This window comes from Anser cygnoides, chromosome 10 (genome assembly GCF_040182565.1).
Source record: "Anser cygnoides isolate HZ-2024a breed goose chromosome 10, Taihu_goose_T2T_genome, whole genome shotgun sequence".
Classification (NCBI taxonomy): Eukaryota; Metazoa; Chordata; class Aves; order Anseriformes; family Anatidae; genus Anser; species Anser cygnoides.
Genome location: NC_089882.1, coordinates 17,143,539 through 17,164,723, shown reverse-complemented (window position 1 = coordinate 17,164,723; position 21,185 = coordinate 17,143,539). Strand labels below are relative to the sequence as shown.

The following is a 21,185-nucleotide window of genomic DNA, read 5'->3' as shown; positions in this document are numbered from 1 at the left end:
AAATATACAAGCCACAGATATCCTCCAAGTATGGTGCAAGCCTTCCTATTTCGCAATCAAAGCCGTAATTTTGGCAGCAATTCCCGGATCCTTTTTTGTTCTATTGCTTCAAATTTATTGACTTTGAAGCCTCATCTGCCTATTTTGATGGCTTGTTATAAAGCACAGCTAAAACTTTAGAAGGCAAGAATAAGTATTTGGCCAAGTTAGGATACATAAAAATTTAAAAATTCATCTCTCATACACAATAATATGACTACTCCATATTGAGTACAAAAATCACACAATTTGTTATATTTCTTACTTCTTAGTTAAAACTCGTTGCCTCAATTGACCTTTTAGTTCAGATTACAGAAAGCCATTGAAAATGTAGGATATCCCCCTCAATGTGTGGCAGGAAAAGATCTCAAGTTTTCCTTCTCTTGGTAGAAAGAATTCCTTCCTTTGTCATGATGCAGTACCATATACTAAGCGTCTGATTAAAACTGACAATGAGTGTGCTCGGTTTTCTATTCTGAGGTTCTGTTAAAAGTACTCAGAATGTAAGTAGAGTTATGACTAAAATTATTTTATATAAATTTAATTACATCTATTGCAATTAAATGTATTTAAATAAATCAATTTATCTTATAACTATATAAACACAATAAAAAACATGTTGCCTAGTAGGTTGGCCGGAAATATTTTTACGCATTTTGAAAATAAACTGTTCAGTTATTAACCATAAGTAGGTCACAAAGAATATTATATTATGTATTGCTTGCTGCTGCCTAGCTACTGACAATTTTACTGAAACACTACATAATCAAGCGTCTCTGTGAGCTAAAATCAGACTTTTAGCCCCACTGATACTCTAGGATTACAACAAACTTTTCAGTTGAAATGTAATTTTTTTCTAAAGCAGTAAAGAAAAAAAAACGAACAATCCTTAACATGATCACAAGAAAGCATTTGTAAAACTTAGCAAACAGGTACACATTTCATTTTTTGTTTACTCTATGAATGTTTTGTTTGTATCTATGTATTTTATGTATAATAATTTATAAAAAATATTGTATTCATCTATTTTTGTGTCTGGATGTGTCCATGAAACCTTGGTCCTGAGGGCTCACATTTCATCGTTCTTTATCTGTCAAACACACCAAATGCTCATCTTATTATCTTGCATACCTTTTCAAGATGAAGGATACTTTCTCCCACCTTACTGTCCTCTAATGTTTCAGATTGTTTCTCCTCCTCTGCTTTGTCTGTATTAGCAAACACGGAAGCAACACGGACCACAGGGAGGGGCACATCTCGTGGGACAAATCTTACAGAGCTTACAGGCATAGTCCACAGTTTAATTTTTTTAAAAGATTTTGTCTTTGCAGAATAACGTGACTCACATACATAGACATCCTCATCTCTAAAGTTTTCAGGACATAATTTAAAATATTCCTGCAGAATGAAGAGAATTACATTTTTAGATGAAATATTTCAGCAATATATCCACCTCCCCAAACCCCCACCAAAGACATGGTGGGCTCCCTCTGACACGCCCCATTTTTTTCCTGTGCATTTATCAGAAACATTTTTAGACTGATAAAGCCTCTCTGCTGAGTTTTTCTTTTAGAGTTTGACAAGAAAAACGTGGAATCAAACTTGGGACAGAGAGGAAAGACTTTATCCTCTTTCCAGTACTCCACACTACTTAAGTTTCCCTCAGCCCTAAACCTACATAGTTTTATGGCAACCTTTAAGAAATTACCTGCAATTTTTCTACTATATGCTCTGAAAAACGCATTAGCTAAGTATTTAATAAATAAATGAATCTATAAAGCAGACAGCATTGGAAATCATCATCACTTGGATGAACTACGAAGCTCATGAAGCAAATGAAGACTACAAATAGTACATAAGAACAAGTCCTTTTTTATGTGTTAATAGAATGCATATAACTTATAATATCTACACCTCTTCAAAAAAAATAGCATAGAGAATATTAGTTGTTTAACAAATTAGTCTAAAGAGTTTCTCACCTTAACGAACATGACCACGCATTTGCCCAAAATTTTGCTAACTGGAACTTTATTATAATAGTCACTTTTAAAAACCTCTTTCTCCAAGAACTTCCGTGTTGCAAGATGAAATGTTTCATTTGGCCGATAAAACCAACAGCCATACAGCCATTTCTCTCCTTAAAAAAAAAAAAGACAAAAAAGGCGGGGGGGGGGGGGGGGGGGGGGGGGGAGGAAAAGATCTAAAAAGTTGTATTCTCTAGTGCACAAATAAGCAAAACCAACTACAGATTATTTTATTTATCAAATAGCCACATAGTAATTTATACAGAGAGCAAACTTTACTTGTTTAAAACAGGAAAAGATTCCTTGACTGTTTCAGGTGAGGAAAACTAGATTACTCAGAAATCCTGCAAACCGCCTTTTTTCCAAGGAAACCAGTTCCTTCTCTATTTTGATGATTCAGGTTCTGCAGAACCAAATGTCTATGGGAAACACAGTCTGCAGCTTACTTATAAATCTTGAAATGGCTTCCAACATTTGCAGTTAAATGCACCCAACTTTGGTTCAGAAATTTCTATTAGCATAGAAAAAGATGCTCATTCCACATTCCACTCATTCCACAGATGCTCATTCAAAGAGCCTATTCTTTGGGATGCTTACAATTTAGGGGTGGGTAGTGAAGAAGAACAAGAAAGCATGTGTTGATCCAAGAACTTTAGGTTAGTAAAGTTCTTTCAGGACAAAGCAACTCAGAAACAATCAACAATAGTCATCAGTCCACGCATAATTTTGCAAATGCAATAATTAACATCTACACAGACAGGGCTCAGATTTGAAGATGTAAGAAGTTTCACTGTTTGTCTTTCTATACCAAATGCATCCTTACCAGCAGAATCTTCCCACAGTCTCTCAATACAGACTATGTGAGGTTGCAAGTTGGCTTCAGCAGGCTCCACATAGACATAATCTCCTACATGGTACATGCTGTTCTTGAAGCTGCAATCCTGGCTGTAGGTCCGATGCAAATTTGACAATCCAGCTGAGCCAGAGGAATCTTCACTCTTTTCAGCTTCTATTTTCAAGAACAAGGGAAATAGACCTGAGTAATGCCCTATTAACCACGATTTCTGATGTGTATGCCTTTACCCTGTGCTTAGTGCTGAATAACTCACTTGTCTGTGACGAACAATAAAAGACTTTGCATTGAATGCAGGCTTAAAGCATGTACTCAGGTAGTGTGTCAACCTGCTTTAAGTATACACTTTAACTTTCAGTAACTTGTGCCATAGCCATTGAGTCTCTCCTAGAGGAGCAAAAGGACTCTAGAAACAAACTATCAACTTTTTAATCATTCATGTAGCACTCTTCATGAATTGAGTCACAGAAGTTTTGTTTAGTCCGTTACTTTAAAACAGTAATGACTACTATTTGCACATAAAACAGTATTTTTGTTAGTAGTGCATAATGCATATGCAAGTGCAGTTAAAAACAAAGAAAAGGAAGACAGCTGCAAGCCAGTGCATTACCACATGTTCACAGAATCACAGAATCATTTAGGTTGGAAGAGACCTCCAAGATCATCTAGTTCAACCTCTGTCCTAACACTAACAAGTCCTACACTAAACCATATCGCTAAGCTCTACATCCAAACGTCTTTTAAAGACCTCCAGGGATGGTGACTCAACCACTTCCCTGGGCAGCCCATTCCATTGCCTAACAACCCTTTCAGTAAAGAAGTTCTTCCTAAATATCCAACATAAACCTCCCCTGGTGCAACTTTCGCCCATTCCCCATCTTCATATCACTGGGCATATGTGAGAATAGACCAACCCCCACCTCACTACAGCCTCCTTTAAGGTAACTGTAGAGTGCGATAAGGTCGCCCCTGAGCCTCCTCTTCTCCAGGCTGAACAAGCCCAGCTCCCTCAGCCGCTCCCCGTAAGACTTGTTCTCCAGACCCCTCACCAGCTTCGTCGCCCTTCTCTGGACTCGCTCGAGCACCTCCATGTCCTTCTTGTAGCGAGGGGCCCAAAACTGAACACAGTACTCAAGGTGCGGCCTCACCAGAGCTGAGTACAGGGGGACAATCACTTCCCTAGCCCTGCTGGCCACACTGTTTCTGATACAAGCCAGGATGCCATTGGCCTTCTTGGCCACCTGAGCACACTGCTGGCTCATATTCAGCCAACTATCAACCAGTACTCCCAGGTCCTTCTCTGCCAGGCAGCTTTCCAACCACTCATCTCCCAGCCTGTAGCGCTGCTTGGGGTTGTTGCGCCCCAGGTGCAGGACCCGGCACTTGGCCTTGTTGAACTTCATGCAGTTGACCTCAGCCCATCGGTCCAGCCTATCCAGAACCTCCTGCAGAGCCTTCCTACCCTCAAGCAGATTGACACACGCACCTAACTTGGTGTCGTCTGCAAACTTACTGCGGGTGCACTCGATCCCCTCATCCAGATCATCGATAAAGATATTAAAGAGAACTGGCCTTAGTACTGAGCCCTGGGGGACTCCACTAGTGACCGGCCTCCAACTGGATTTAACTCTATTTACGACGACTCTTTGGGCCCGGCTGCCCAGCCAGTTTCTAACCCAACAAAGCGTATGCCAGTCCAAGCCGAGAGCAGCCAGATTCTTGAGGAGAATGCTGTGGGAAACGGTGTCAAAAGCCTTACTGAAGTCAAGGTAGACCACATCCACAGCCCTTCCCTCATCCACTGAGCGCATCACTTTGTCATAGAAGGAGATCAGGTTTGTCAAGCAGGACCTGCCTTTCATAAACCCATGCTGACTGGGCCTGATCGCCTGGTTGCCCTGCAAGTGCCGCGTGATGACACTCCCACCAGGATGCCTGCCTTGTTGGCCTTCCCACTGATCCTAACCCATAGGGACTTAACCTTAGCATTCCCAGCCTCGAGTTCTACATCATCAAAATACTCTCTAATATAGAGAGCCACACCACCACCCCTTCTGTGCTGCCTGTCCCTTCTGAAGGGCCTATAGCCTATGTTAGCAATGCTTGTTGGCTATCAATGTAGTGTCAATGTTTAATGCACTGCATGCACTGTTCTTTATGGCAGTAACACCACAATCCTGCAGCTGTGAATTGGGAACCCAGTGTACTAGGTGCCAGGCACAGAACAAAAAGAAGAGATCCTCCTTCCTTTCTGTTTCTAAACAGCCAATGCAGAAGTGCCACATGATAGCCGATGCCTCCTCTGACACTTCCAGTGTGATGGAAAGGTTTAAGTGTGTTTTGTGCTGTGCCAGGCTCCTTTCTGCTGCCGAAGGTTGGGAACCACTTCTTCAGAGGAGTTTTACTGAACCCTTCAGGCAAGGGAAGAGGAACATGCTGACAGCACTGAGCTCAGAAGCCTACAGAAAGGCACTTTCTGCTTTCTTTGGGGTTTTTAGCTATCACAGGAAGACAGAAAAAGCACATTGCAGCTGTTGTCCCCTTACAGTACTGAACCTGGTTGGAGCAACCAGCTGACTGCTGCTGACCCTGGTGCCACATGTAAAGACAAACCATGTCAGAAAGAGGACAAAGAGCTAACAGCTTTGTTCCTATCTATGGAAAGGAACAATTAGAGAGCTTTATTCATTCCCTTTGACATACTGCACAACCATTATATGCACAGTAACAGTCAGGAAATGTGAAACAAAAAGGGCCTTCATATTAGGTTTTTTACCCTACAAAATGTTGAAAGCCTGTTCCTCTTCACACTCACAGCAGCCAAGTAAGAAATACAAAAGGCTTACTTTGATACCATTTCATTAGCAGTGTTAAAAGTGTGATCAGAGATAATACCTTCAGCACATCAAGGAAAGTGGTATTTGCCAAAAAAGAAATGACTCAAAGGTCCATTGCAACAATTATTGCTAAGCTTATTATCAAAAGAAAGCCCTAACAAAAACTGTTCTTTTCCTTTGTAATATCTTTGGAATAAGACTACTGGTACCTCAGTATGGTCTAGTGACGAGTTTACACAAGGTTACTATCTACATGCATCTGTTTTAAAGCCATCTGGACTGGCTGATAAGGATCAATATAAAATACATCTCTCGTAACCTTAAAATACACGGCTCTTTGTGGAGAACCAGAGAGACTTTTAAGGTCCCTTCAGTAGGTAAAGCTGCAGCAATAGCAGAGCATACACACTACACATAGGTATATTTCTCAACACATTTAATATTAATGAACAGAAAACAAATACCTCTCTTCTCCTCCTCTCTTTTGAGCTTATCCTCCTCTATTTCTTTAGGCAGCTTTTCCTTCTTTTCTTTTTCTACATCATTGTGAAGGTGCTTGGTAGTATAGCTGAGAGCAGGTGACAGAAGAATCTCTCCATTTTTACAAAGTTCATCTCGGATTTTAATGAAGAACTGCTGAAGTTCAACCGCATCCTCGTAAATCTCTGAATCAGTCCTGTACAAATGTAGGTACAATACAACATGGCAGAAACATAATTTGTGCACAGTCAAACAGAATCCTAAACACACACCATCGTCCACCATACTTTGTGATAAAACTCCAATTTAAACAAATAATGCTTTTTTTTATATCATGCTTTTATACCATGCTACTCTATGGACTTCTTGTAAAATGATCTCTAACACAGATCCTTTCAGCATCTAACCTGGCTGCTAGCTCAAAACTGAAAGGGTACGCCTAGAAGGCTAAACCTTGCTTGTCACTGTCTGTCCTTCACTTTAAAAAAGGTATTTATAAAATGAAAGTTAAAAAACTAAGTGCAACTAGTGCTACTTTTCAAATTCATAGGATCAGAGAATGGCCTGGGTTGAAAAGGACCTTAAAGATCAACTGGTTTCAACCCCCCCTGCTCTGGGCAGGGTTGCTAACCCCTAGAACAGGCTGCCCAGAGCCTCATCCAGCCTGGCCTTGAATGCCTCCAGGGATGGGGCATCCACAACCTCCCTGGGCAACCTGTTCCAGTGCCTCACCACCCTCTGAGTGGAAAACTTCCTCCTAATATCTAACCTAAATCTCCTGTCTTAGTTTAAAACCATTCCCCCTTGTCCTAACACTAACAACACATGTAAACAGGCATTCCCCCTCCTGTTTATACGCTCCCTTCAAGTACTGGAAGGCCACAATGAGGTCTCCCTGGAGCCTTCTCTTCTCCATGCTAAACGAGCCCGGTTCCCTCAACCTTTCTGCACAGGAGAGGTGCTCCAGCCCTCTGATCACATTAGTGGCCAAGTTCAAGTAGCAGTCTAACTGGTGTTTGAGTTAGAGTTCTCCATATGGCAAGAAAAACTATTTTTAGAGCGAAGGAGATTATGAGGCTGTTTACATGTCCTGGAAAATGAAACAGTGTCAATATCAATGATATTCTGCAACCCAAGAGAACAGTTTCCAATCAAATACCACTGCGCAGTCATGGGCTGTTTTTACCTGAAGAGGTGCTTCGCTAAAAATGGCCATGGCTTTCTTTGAAAGCTTTCCAGTTACAAAACTTAAAATCTCTGTGAAGGTGAGGCAAAAGGCACATTAGAGCAATCACCACTACCAGCCTACTTGATGGCTACTCAGATATACCTCCTGATTTAGAGGATCATCTAATAATCCACCACTAGGTGGAACACTAACAGAGAGAGTTTGCAACAGAAAGTACTGCCGGTCTCTTTAACAAAATGTGAAAGAAAAAAGAACACAAAATTACTTGACATAACCCAGGTAAACAGGTTCTGTCAGCTCACAAGGAAATTGCCAGAAAACATCAGGGAAATTGCATGTTAGGTCAGTCACTCTCCTTCAGAGTCTGCCTCCATCCTTTTCCAGTACAGTAAAACAGAGGTAACTTGCTCCCATAATTCTTGCACTCATTCGCTCTAGAAAAGGCCTCCCACATTTCTACCCAAGACTTCCCTGATAAAAAAAAAAAAAAAAAAAACAACAATGAAATCTTTCCTGGAAGCAGATTTATCATGCTAGTGTAGGATTTATCCTGCATGTGCAACATGTAAAACCATCTCATGTGGACCTACTAAGTAGTGTTAATGTAGCACAGATGCAAAAACACTGACTATGCCAACATCCACAAGCAGTTTTGATCTGGCTGCAGCACATCCAGGAACCCTTAGCAAATACCTAACCTTCTAAAACATAATTTCAAAAGCAAAAAAAAACAAAAAAAAAGACAACCATATAAGCAAGCAAAGCAAACCAGAACAAAACTCAAAAGAGAATGCTTCCAAGAAAATCATGATGTATTTTAGTCAAAACTAAATGAGGCACACTGCCTACTACAAATGGGATACGTGATTCCCACCAAAGCTTCACTTTACCAATAGATTTCTGTGCTTACTCATAACAAGCAGCACCACAGACAGCCACGCTCCAGCTGCTAGTCTGCTGTCAGTTTGATAGTTTACCTGAAAGCAGTATTTCTGCATATACCAGTCCTGAAATAGCAGAAAAATGAAAGCTAACTGCTTGAGACCAAAACTACTTGCCACTGGCCCTCCTCTACAGTCTGTTCACTTCCAATGATTACTTCTGAGAACTGAAGTAATAATAGTAATATTAACAAAACTGACTTTCCTAATTCAAGATAGACGCTGCAAGAAGTTTTAAGTGCTCATAGCTTTCACACAATGTTACAACTCACGCAACTATGATTGCTCTAGAAGAGTGACCTGCTAGTCAAGCAATTGAAGAAGAGCCCTTCCTCTTTGTTTTTTCAATTTATAAGTTAGCACAAACCTGGTTTTCATGAGGTATGCCTTTGGAAGATAAACATCAAAACTATCCCATTTAAGAAGCCTAAGCCTTTCTTTGCCTATAAATGAAAGCTTACAATCTACTGAAGACATGATTGAGCAGATTGAGCAAAATTTTCTGAACAACCACACCAAGGAAAGCAAACACTTTAAAATACTTCTGTGTTTGTCTAAATTTAACAGAACATGCTGTGAGACAACGGATATCTGAAAAACACGGCTTTGCTCACCTGTTCATCCTTCTTGCCCTCTCCAGTACCTCAAACATATTCTCCTGGAACAAGTCCAGTCTTCTATAGCGATTACTTTCAACATTTTTTCGGATAATATCAAAAGTCAGAGGAGGTTTATTTGGGAAGTTGGGATCAACAGCAGGAATCTCAGCTAAGGAATCACTGTAGCATCTGCCCTCATCATCCTGGTGGCTCATAACAGACACAAAAAGGTTATGGATAAGTTCCTGAATTAACAAAGTGACATTGGGCACGTGAGAATCCTCATCTCCTTCTATCTCTCTCCGAGTTTCAAGCAAAACTTTATGTAAGACCAGGGCATCTTTATAAATCAAAGATTCTGGTTCATTGTAGGTGCAAGCATTATTGAACATCATTACAAAGTCTTCTACCATGGAATCAATATCCTGGTACTTATTGGCCATCATATGACTTCTGATCTTTTCCATGTCAACTGGTTTTTTAATGGTTACGTAATAGTCAGGAAGCTCAGACCTAGATGGCAGCCTCAAGAAGATGGCGCTCAGTCGCCTGCCACGTTTATCCGTGTAATTCTTAACTGCTTCATAAACTTCATTCAATTTCTGCTGCATTGGAGTCATATATTTCGATTTTTTAGGAGAAATGCCACTTTTTCTACCTAAGCAGACAAAAGAAGAAAAAACATTACAAAAACAGACCTTGAGCACTTTCTTTGTCCATCCCATTCCATTGGAGAGTCACTTACTGAAGAAGCATTTTACGGTACGAGCATAAAACTCAAAAACACTGAGCCCAATCCAAGTTGCAGCTTCCCTTTTTATTTCTCATATTTGCATGACTTTTTTTTTTTAAATGTTATTTTTGGCAAGCACTGAATCACACACTCCTTTGTGGTCCAGCAGGCAAAGGTCTCTTCAGACTTCAGCATGGAAAACATTATCTTTTCCTAACAGTATTAGTAACTCCCTCTAAATTCAATCTGGTCTTAATACCTCTACTGCATTTTTCTGTGCATCTATTAAAAATCCAGTTTATGCCAAATCAGAGAGGATTACTAGAGGTAAAATGTAAAATAATCCCTCTCATAAGGTTATCAGTCAGATGAGTTGTTTTTTTCTTGATTTATTCAGGGTCTTTGCTACAGCATAGTGTCTGCCTCTGAATTCTCTACCACCTGTACCGCACCAAAGAGTTGTGCATTTCTATTTTCAACAATGCCTCAAAAGGACTGTGTGCAGTTACTTGCTTTAACACTTTCTGTGCAGTTTTAATCTTTTCAGTTTACTACGTTCTGAACAGGTATTAAGAAAGCATAAGGTTTGAGTAGTAGCAAATGTAGTTTAAGGGCAACAGCTCTAAGAATGGAGATTGTTGCAAACTTTGCTTCTGTGTTTTTCATGGCTTTCAATAATATTCCAGTAAAACCTCCTATTTCCTTCATCATTCTGTGGAAATTCCAAGTATCTGAGCAGGGAAACTAAGAGCTTTACTCAGTTTGAGAAGCATCTTCCTTGTAAGCAATCCCACACTTTACTGAAGTGTTACTGAGTACCCAGTGCAGCACCTAACGTTTGGGTAACACCACACGCCTAAATGTCAGATCATTCCAACAGTTCTGAAGTTTTCCTTCTTCATTCTAAGTTGCTTTTCTTAGACAATGCCATATGCATCACCTCAGTTTATAACATGCACATATAAACACCACTGGTGTCATTGTAATTTTGAACACAAAATTCTACTTCGCATGACAGTGTAAATACACAGGACATATCTTCCATTTTGAAAGGATGAGTCTCTTAAGTTTGTATTGTTGGATTTGGTAAGTGTTCAGCTGAAACATGGCAATTTACAAGGCTGCCTTACTTAGCTTTAGTTTAGGGGATGCAACATCATCATCTTCAGGCAGGGGTCCCAGTTCTTTCCTTTTTTCTTTAAGGATCTTTTCCAGCATATGGGCATCGTTGTATACCTATTAATTAGTCAAGTGATAAATAAATAAATAAAAACACACAAGGTTTACTACTGTGTTTTCCTCAGACAGTATGAAGTCCCTTCCCGACACACTCTTGTATAAGGTGGTTAACTTTATGGCAACAATTCCTATTGTCTCAGGGGGCTGAGATTTGGTCAAATACAGACCTTAATGACGAGTTTAGAACTAGTCTCCTCAAAACACCTAGATGTTATTTTGAAGATCTTGAAGGCAACACCAACTACTCAATTAAAAAGAACGTACTAATTCTCAAATATACACCTTCAACACACGCAGAGCTAAGCGGAACTGGTGAATACAAATCAGTGAAACATAAATCTTGGATAATTTATCAAACTACTTTTCTACAAAGACCAGAAAACAGGAAGACTCAGTTGTCTTATCAACTTCCACATCAAATCATTCTGCTCAGCAATGATCTCTCAAACCAGAGTAACTCCATCAAGGTAGAAAGGACTAGAATGATCCTACTAGGTCTTCAAATCCAAGTGCAGGAAACCAGACCACGAAGTCCTGTAAATTAGCTGATCAAGTTCCTCATTAAAAGTAACTGGAGGTTTCTTACCACTCCTCTGTTCCACAACATCAAGCTTGCTGACCGAGAGACACAATTTTAATTTCCAAGCATGTCATGGCCATCTGTGCCCTTTCTGCTTATGAATACAGCACCTTTTAACCCTCTTTTTAGTGTTCCCTACAACAGAATCACAGAATCAGAGAATGGTTTGGGTTGGAAGGGACCTTAAAGCCCATCTGACTCCAACCCCCTGCCATGGGCAGGGACACCTCCCACCAGCCCAGGCTGCCAAAAACCCCATCCAACCTTGCCTTGGGCACTGCCAGGGATGGGGTAGCCACAGCTTCTCTGGGCAGCCTGGGCCAGGGCCTCACCGCCCTCTGAGTGAAGAACTCCTTCCTTATATCTAATCTAAATCTCCCCTCTTTCAGTTTAAAGCCATTACCCTTGTCCTGTCGCTACACCCCTGACAAAGAGTCCCTCCCCAGCTTTCCTGTAGCCCCCTTTAGGCACTGGAAGGTCACTGGAAGGTCTCCCTGGAGCCATCTCTTCTCCAGGCTGAACAGCCCCAGCTCCCTCAGCCTGTATCCACAGGAGAGGTGCTCCAGCCCCTTGTTCATCTTCATGGCCGCCTCTGGACTTGGTCTAGTATGCACATGTCCTTATGCTGGGGGCCCAGAGCTGAGCACAGGCTCCAGGTGGGGTCTCATGAGAGCAGCGCAGAGGGGCACAATCCCCGCCCTCTCCCTGCTGCCCACGCTGCTTTTGGTGCAGCCCAGGACAGGGCTGGCTTTCTGGGCTGCAAGCGCACATTGCTGGCTCATGTTGAGCTTCTCATCAACCAGCACCCCCAGGTCCTTCTCCTCAGAGCTGCTCTCAATCCGTTCTCTGCTCAGCCTGTAGTTGTGCTTGGGATTGCCCTGCCCTAGGTGCAGGACCTTGCCCTTGGCCTTGTTGAACTTCATGAGGTTCACAAAATATTCTTAAGTGAAAAGCATATTCATTTCAGACTACTTATGCTACACTAAACAAGTCCATTCTTCTAGTCTGATCTTCCACATTCTCCACTTTCATGATAACAAAGCTGGTTTCCTTCCAATTAAGGAAGACATCCCTTCTCAGTGGTTCTGAGCTCCAGAACATGTCCTGGTGACCCTTCACAGTGCAAATACCTTCACGTGATAAATAATGAAAATTTAATAACCAGATTTTTTTTTTTGAACATACTAGGAAAGAAATACCCAGCTGACATTTTTTGAAGTGAAGGAAGAAAGCTAGCTAACAGGAAATAAGTCTAACCTTCACAGTTAAATAATATACTATTACACGGGAATGTACTGCTTTTCATGTTTATACGACCATATTCTAACGCACCAGCAGAAAGAAGAAGTTACGTTTCTATTTAAATTCAATAAACAACTACCATAAATACTGGGAGTAACAGTTAAAAATCCAAATATAAATCATACTTCTGCAAAAAAACGGAGAGAGGTAAGTGTGACTGCAGAACAAAACAGTACCTGGGAGCCTTCCTCATTATAATGCCTTGCATTTCGGAACATGAGCTTCATATCTTCAATCATTGCTTCTTCCCCTACATACTTATCATTGCGGATGTTGTGTTCAATCATTTTCAAATCCATTGGCTCTAAGATAATTTTATAATAATCTGGATAGTCCTTTTTGGATGGCTTAACCATAAACAGATCACAGAGCCGTCTGCCTGTGCCTGATTCTCGAGCTTCCAGAACTGCATTGTATAAGATCTTCATTCGCTGCTTTCGCATATTCTTTTTGCTGTTAGGTTAAGTAGAGGAAGAAGAAAAAGGAAGAGAATAAAGGTTAGTGGCCCTTTGCCCCACTTGCAACGCTAATATCAAAATGACATTATTCTCTGCCATTAAAAAAAAAAAAAACAAACAAACACAACAACAACTTTCTAAATGCACATAAGAAGTTAAGATACTCTAACTAGAAACGTACATAGTCCATACTGGCGTTCAGAACAAACTTGCAAATAATGACGGCATCACAAGCATTACTCTGCTAAGTAAACAGGAAACCAACTTTAAATGCCAAAAAAATGGTATCTTAAGTTTTCTACCAGACAAAACAAATGACTATTTTTAAAGGTACAAAAGTCAAAAGGAGCTCTAAGCACTTTCCAGCTGCAAGGAGAAGAGATTGGTCATGACTGAGCATCCGAATCCAGGAAGTCAAGAAGTAAGTCAAACATGGAAGTACCCTCAACCACTGCCTTCATGACCACCTCTGCTGAACACAGAGTATCAGAGACTTGAGAAACATTTGTTGTACCAGACATAAGAAAAACAAGGATATCAGGAATGTAGTAGGAAGGTGGTCTGAATTGCTTAAATATCTGTCAACCACACTCAAAGTTACAAGCTGATAAAGCTTACCAATACTGCAAAACCTAAATAGAAAATGGTCACATATATGCTATCACCACAAACTTTACAGTGTAGCTATAAAGACTGTATCAAGAAATCTGACAGCATAACCGGGGAGCAGCTTGTCAGGAGGAAAAAAATGTGCACAGATCCCTGTACATACACTACATGATCTACAAGCAAACCTGATGAGGGAGAAGAAAGCTTAAGTTAATATTAAGCCCAGATATTGTGGCACATTAGAAATACAGTCTCAACAAAGCACTTCTGAGCCATCTCTCACATTGAGATCTCTACAAACCACTTATTGATAGAATTATAGAACGGCCTGGGTTGGGAGAGACCTCAAGCACCATCTAGTTTTAACCCCCTTGCCATAGGCTGGGACATCACCCACTAGATCTTGTTGTTCAGGGCCTCACCTAACACAGTCTTGAAGGCAGTTATAACTTATCATAGAATCATACAGTGGGTTGGGTTGGAAGGGACCTTAAGGATCACTCAGTTCCAATGCCCCCCCCCAGGACACAGGCCACTAGATCAGGCTACCCAGGGTCTCATCCACCCTGGCCTTGAACACCTCCACGGATGGGGCATCCGCAGCTTCTCTGGGCAACCTGTGCCAGTGCCTCACCACCCTTGCTTTGAGTGAAGAATTTCCTCCTAACATCTAATCTAAATCTCCCCTCTTTTAGTTTAACACCATTCTCCCTTGTCTTGTCATTATCTGCCCAATCAAAAAGTTGCTCCCCACCTTTTTAATAAGCACCCTTTAAGCACTGAAAGTCCGCAATGAGGTCACCCCAGAGCCTTCTCTTCTCCAGGCTGAACAGCCCCAGCTCTTTCAGCCTTTCTTCATAGGAGAGGTGCTCCAGCCCTCTGACCAACTTTGTGGCCCTCCTCTGGACCCACTCTAACAGCCCCACATCCTTCTTGTGCTGGGGGCTGCAGACCTGGATGCAGGACTCCAAGTAGGACCTTACATGGGCAGAGCAGAGCGGCGCAATCACCTCCCTCGCCCTTCTGGCTACTCCTCTTTTCATGTAGCCCAGGACACAGTTGACTGCCTGGGCTGCAAGCACACATTGCTGGCTCATGTCCAGGTTTTCATCCACCAGAAGAAAGTAGTAATGTAAAGGTCTGCAGAAAACTACAGAAGTACATACCTTTTCCTTTTTGAACTTCCAGCATCAGATGTAGCAGAAGAAATCATACTGTCCCCATCCTCAATGTCATCTCTCCTAGCAAGCTCCTTCTTCTTTGCCTGAAGAAAGGACAAATCCCTGAAGCCGAACTCACTGCTGGACATTTTCAGAACAGCATTAAACTCCAGAACAGATCAGATACACAAAATAAGATGCAGCTATGGGTTTTACATGTGTAAGGACACACGCAGATGCACCATCAAAATATTTCCAGTGATTTATTTAATGCAAGTTTGCCAATATAAAATAGTGGTATAATCCTTTTCATCTGCTAGAAAAACTGTTTGAGTGAACAATCTGAATTCAACACTTCATGAAATTTAAACTGTCTTAGCCACAGTATTTAACTACCAACTACCTGTATTTAACTGTAAACCCTTAACAAAAACAAAAAAAACTCAGCATTTTTTCAATTTTCTCCCAACTTAAAATAGTCGTGGTAAGGAATTAACGTGACCAAGAGAAAGCACACAAGGCAGCAGGTGTACTGGAGAAAAATCACCCAGTGATGGTCTTCATTCCCATACTTCACCTCTTAAGCATCTGATATCAACTACTTCTGGAAGCAATTTTCAGACTACTTCTTAACCATTGCACGACATGATAGAACACACAAGATACTACCAGCAAGCTAATCACAACCAAAAAATACTACTGCAAATATGAGTCTAGTTCAAAATTGTTTTGGAAAATTATTCATTAGGGAAATAAATTCACATAAGAAGTTACATCCTTTTGATTGTTCTATTCCAGATACCTGCATAACTTGCTGCATTTTCAGTACTCTCTTATAGATGGCAGAATTGGGGACATTGTAGCGCTTGGCATTTTCAAACATTAAGTTCAGATCAGCCTCCAGCTGATCTAAGGTTTCATACTCATGGTTCTTCAGTTTCATTCTGCAAAATAAACAAACAAATCAGTTACTCCACATGAGCTACACACCACAAAACAGTTCTTTAACACCTTCATTTTTATGAGAAATCCAATATCCAGAGAGCTCTAGTTAGGTAGGGCAACACATTATATTCTTCTGATGTTACAATTGCAAGGTGTTACTGAAGCAATATTACACTGTTTTACTGTTACAAAAACTACTGAGAAGTGCATGTGTATTTCCAGATCTACAGAATTTTCTTGCAGGAAACATCCAACTAACTGCATGTTTCCTGTATGCCAACTGCACATGTGTGTAGTAATTGCCATTTCTCTCATATCTAAAGAACTTGAGTTCCCTCAATGTCTATGAGAAAAAACTTTGGACAAATATCCTAGACGTAAGATGTGGAGAAAATTATTTGTTGCTACACATTACAATCAGGACTGTTTTTCCCACAAGACCACTAGCTTGTGACGTATATGCTCCTAAATAGTCAGGATGTAAATACAGAGTCCAATCCATGCTCTTGCCATCGTCTGGTAGCAAATATTAGAGGCCACACTACATTTTTTCCAGCTAATCTGAATGGTGGCTGGTACAGAAAGCAAAATCTATGGAGTGAAATGTACGAATGAGTTCTTGGAGTCCAACAAAATGTTGATAAGCCATTACAGGGCTTCAGCACACAAGCTCTTGTTGGTACTGCAAAAGATAAGGCATTAAGAACTTGAGAAAACATGGAATAGAAAGGCTTAAAAGAAAGTTTGCACCAGAAATCCTGATCAATAAAACCAAATTTGTTAAAAACTTTGGCTGTTTTTAGTTTTTCAAAACTGAATGATTTAAGAACATCCTAATCTGTCAAGGCACACAGGGTAAATAAGTGCGTAAACAACCAGCAATTTCCTTGTTTATAGATGCTATTATAGATATTCATAAAACAGATTCAAACTTTCAAAGGATTAATGGAAAACAAAAATAACGACTAAATGCATGCAATTCTACATCTTAGAAAAAAGTTTCCAAGTCATCTACACTACTTACGAAATGAAGAATATTAAAAAAAAAAAAAAAAAGAAAAAAAATCAAAAAAAGCAAGTCATGTGCAGAAATCAATTCATGAGAAGCACTGGAGAGAAATACTGACCAACAGATTCTCTCTGCCTTTGGATATAGATGGCACCCACATCATTTATTTCCAGGTGATCTTTCTCAGACAAAGTGACCTCTCATACTGATAAATTTGCAGACTTAGGCTCTAATTAGGGATCTAATGACATGAAACCTACCACAACTGCCTTAGATTTGAATATTAAATACTGAAGACAAATCTCTAAAATGCCTCAACGCTTTTTACTGTTAATGACAACTATTAGAGGAGAAAGAATCATGCTTCAGCAATCATAATCAGAGCTATGATAAAGTCCTCTCAAGATCTGCTCTGCAGTTCATCCCCCTGAAAGCATACAAGTCTGCACGCAATGCTCCTACCTTTCAACTCTTTGCTCAAATTTTGCTTAAATATTAGCAGCATGCAGTTTGTAAATATATTCATGTGCGATTCTGGCATGTTTGCCTTCTACCAGAGAACTAAAATACGTTTTAAGCAATTAGATGGCAGAAAGAACGAGAACTGTAAGAAAAAAAACTACTAATCTCGCCATTAATTTAAGACATTAAAATTACAGAATTGCAAGTTTGCATTTTGATCACCGCCGCATGGGGTGTAAGTTCAGCTTTCTGAGAGAGACACCTAGAAGGCTGCATCTCAATTGAAGTACTGTTTTTCCAAATCAAATTGCACCTCCTCACAATCACTTCGTACTACTCCTCTTTATTTGGAGTTGTTCTGTATGCAACTTAAAACTGCATTAATGTCAGCGTTAAAAAAAAAAAAAAGAAACAAGAATCACCAAAGGTCTAGGATTATACTGATTACAAACATGAACTACAATCCTCATGAGATATTAAAGCCAATATACAGCTCTATATCTTTATTGCATCCAAGTTCCAAATCTATGAAGGAACACTGTCGGCATGACATTGTAAATCTGATTTACTTATTAGTAACATAACCCGGTCCTGCTCAATCAAATTCAGTATGTTTAGGTGCCAGTTTTATCAAACTGAGGAAAGGAGAAGTTTGCCACAACCTTTGAAGTGAAACACATTCAAAGCAAGCTGCGGGCAGAACAAATCAGTAATGTCTCCTACGGAATATATCCTGCCTACAACAACTTTCTTTTTATGCAAAGGGTATTCTAAATTGGTCCCGTGTGTTTTCATGATATGGTAAAAGAAATTGGTGATTCTTCCTATCAGCAGATCCCAAGCCACTTGACACTACTAAATCTTGGATTGCTTATGCAGACTCCAGAACACCACTATCACATGGAGCATCTAAAATGTACCACTTATTCCGCATGCCTCAGTATCTTACATTAGCTTCATGTGTGCATTTAGGCAGTGACATATACATGTTGCGGTACTGCAGCCTAATCCTCAAGCACCACAATGCAGAGAAACATATGAAGCTGCCATTAGTCTTATACCATACTATAAAAATTCTCTTCCTCCTCCTAACTCTATAGAAGCAGAATTTTTAAGCTGATGGAGAAGCGAAGACCCTGACAGCAGGTCACAAGTGAAGAAAAGCAGCTTAATTCTCACTCCATTAAATCTTAACCCAGAGTCAGAAGACAAGAGGAAGAAGAAAGACCGTCTTACAAAAGGCTGAGCTGTCATACAAATTAACTTACCATCAAATAAAATCTTGCTTCTATTACTGTGTGCTTATCCACAACTAGATACACGAGGTGCAGTCCATCTGATTTTAAGAGAACAACCTACATTCACAGTTGAATTCATCAAAGGCCTGAGCACAGAAGTAAAATCAAGACTTAGCCCACATGGTTTTTGAAAGACAGACAACTTCCAACCACAAGTATGAAGAGTGAAAAATCCAGAGGTGCAAAAGTAATCCTGCTACGGCCTGCAAATAACCTCCTACCTTGTGATCCTCTTCAATGCACTTGCTGTCAGTGAACAACGGGGTGATTAATTAAGGCTATTCAGAGAAGTTAATTATACTCAGACACAGCAGAACTCAAGTATCATGCCTCTTCTCAGTTTAGAGTATTATCAGAGAATCATAGAATATCCTGCTTTGGAAGGGAGCCACTAGGTCATTGAGTCCAGCTCCTGGCTCCACACAGGACCACCAAAAACCAGACCCGATGGCTGAGAGCGCTGCGTAAACACCCTTTGAACTGGCAGCTCAGGGCCGTGCCCACTGCCCTGGGGAGCCTGTCCCAGAGCCCGACCACCTCTGGGTGCAGAACCTTTCCCTAACCCCCAGCCTGACCCTCCCCTGTCCCAGCTCCACGCCGTCCCCTCGGGTCCTGTCACTGTCCCCAGAGAGCAGAGCTCAGCGCCTGCCCCTCCGCTCCCCTCGTGAGGGAGCTGCAGGCCGCCATGAGGCCTCCCCTCGGCCTCCTCTGCTCTGGGCTGAACAAACCGAGGAACCTCAGCTGCTCCCCATGCGTGTTGCCCTCCACACCCTTCACCATCTTTGTGGTCCTCCTTTGGAGGCTCTCTAATAGTTGTCAATCTTGTAACAGAAGAATTTTATAAACATCAGTTTATTTTGCAAAGCGAGGCCAAAAACTGACATTTTCCCAGTTGGCACATTTATAAATTAAGCAAACCGTAACAGTTACATATTTTTCCAAAAGTCAATGTAATAATAAAATCTTTGGGGGAAAAAAAAAAAAAAGTAATGCTTAGGTTAAGATCTTAACTTGTAATAGGTTTAAGCTGTTTATATAAACATTCAGACTAACCCAGATAGCAGTCTCTACTCTTTCAAGTTAAGTTCTATTCACAAGATGATCATTTTTATTATGAATTCAACTCAAGTAATTAATCTTGAGGTAACAAAAGCCAACACTAATTCCAGTTTAAAGAGAATCTCAACCCACTCCAGTTCAGTGAAATGTAAAGTTTAAATTTCCACGTCACATACAACTGAATGAACGTTCATAAGAAAAGCACATTACAAAAACGCTCAAGAAGTGGATGTCACACAAAACCAAGTGTGCTTTATGCTAGATCCACACTTTTTTTAAAAAAAAAAACAGCTAAGGTCCCCAGCTTCCTAGAGCAGAAGACACTGGGGCACACCAATAAAGGCGATGCTTGCAGTGCCCCTGCACACAAACACACACCTCTCACGTGCAGATCAGGAGAGGACAGCTGCCAGGGAATTCCCTGGTGGAGAAAAGGCTGATTCACTTGCCTTCAGGATCATATTTGCTAACACTATAAAATTTAATGACTATCACAGTTCTTGTAAGCATGCCAGGATCCAGCACTTGTGTACAATCTAACAGCATGTCCTGTTCCTGAGTTGCTTCCTGACTATTCCTCCAGCTGTTGAATTAGAGACTTTTAGCCATGCTAAGTTTGCAAAATATCCTCCATACCATGCACTTCTACCACCCCTTAAAAATCACAGCCTTCATAGCATCATTTTTAAAGGGGATATCCTTGTTCTGCAGCTCTGTGGTTTGTTGTCCTTGAGTCGGTTTGGGGGGTGTCTTATCAGTGTGGATAAACACTCAATGGGAGGGAATGAAGAAGAAGGAGCCAAACTCGTCTCAGCAGTGCCCACTGACAGGACAAGAAGCACAGACTGAAACACAGGAAATTCTATCTGAACACAAGAAAAAAAAAAAAAAAACTTTTTAAAAACAAATAACAACAACAACAAAAAAACAGCAACAAAACAACTGTGTGGGTGGTCAAACACTAGCACTGGTCACCCAGGTTGGTTGAGAAGTCTCCACCAGGGAAAATGCTCCAAAGCCAACCGGGAACAGTCCAGGGCAAGCTGCTCTGGGTGATCCTGCCTGATGAGGTGGCTGGAGGCTGGAGGAGATGGTCTCCCTTCCAACCCCAACTACTCTGTACTTCTGTGAAGAGCATGGCAGGAAGAAACTAGCAGGAAACTCAAGCCATCAACAGGATTACCTCCTGCATCCAGAAGCAGCCTGGGATCAGCACTCAGCTCAAGTCACTGAGGCTCTTAGTGCTCAAAGCACTCAAGAGGTTGGGACAGTTATAATCTGCATCTCATTAAAACAAGCAAACAAAACACACCCACACCTGTGAAACTCTCCCTGTAATTATCATAAATCATCGAGTAAGGATTTTCCT

General features: G+C 40.8%; 1 protein-coding gene across 17 annotated transcripts in view; it reads right to left on the bottom strand.

Annotated features, from left to right (window-relative positions):
* PBRM1 (polybromo 1) overlaps positions 1 to 21,185 on the bottom strand; it is a 65,413-nt gene that overhangs the window by 21,397 nt on the left and 22,831 nt on the right. For all 17 annotated transcript variants that reach the window (XM_067003338.1, XM_067003340.1, XM_067003336.1 and 14 more), the window contains 9 exons: positions 15,846 to 15,987; positions 15,050 to 15,147; positions 12,993 to 13,269; positions 10,826 to 10,931; positions 8,978 to 9,620; positions 6,218 to 6,429; positions 2,887 to 3,072; positions 2,019 to 2,176; positions 1,171 to 1,437 (listed from right to left, as the gene is read on the bottom strand). In XM_067003338.1, the coding sequence (XP_066859439.1) occupies positions 1,171 to 1,437; positions 2,019 to 2,176; positions 2,887 to 3,072; positions 6,218 to 6,429; positions 8,978 to 9,620; positions 10,826 to 10,931; positions 12,993 to 13,269; positions 15,050 to 15,147; positions 15,846 to 15,987 (2,089 nt within the window). The remainder of the gene's footprint in view (positions 1 to 1,170; positions 1,438 to 2,018; positions 2,177 to 2,886; positions 3,073 to 6,217; positions 6,430 to 8,977; positions 9,621 to 10,825; positions 10,932 to 12,992; positions 13,270 to 15,049; positions 15,148 to 15,845; positions 15,988 to 21,185) is intronic.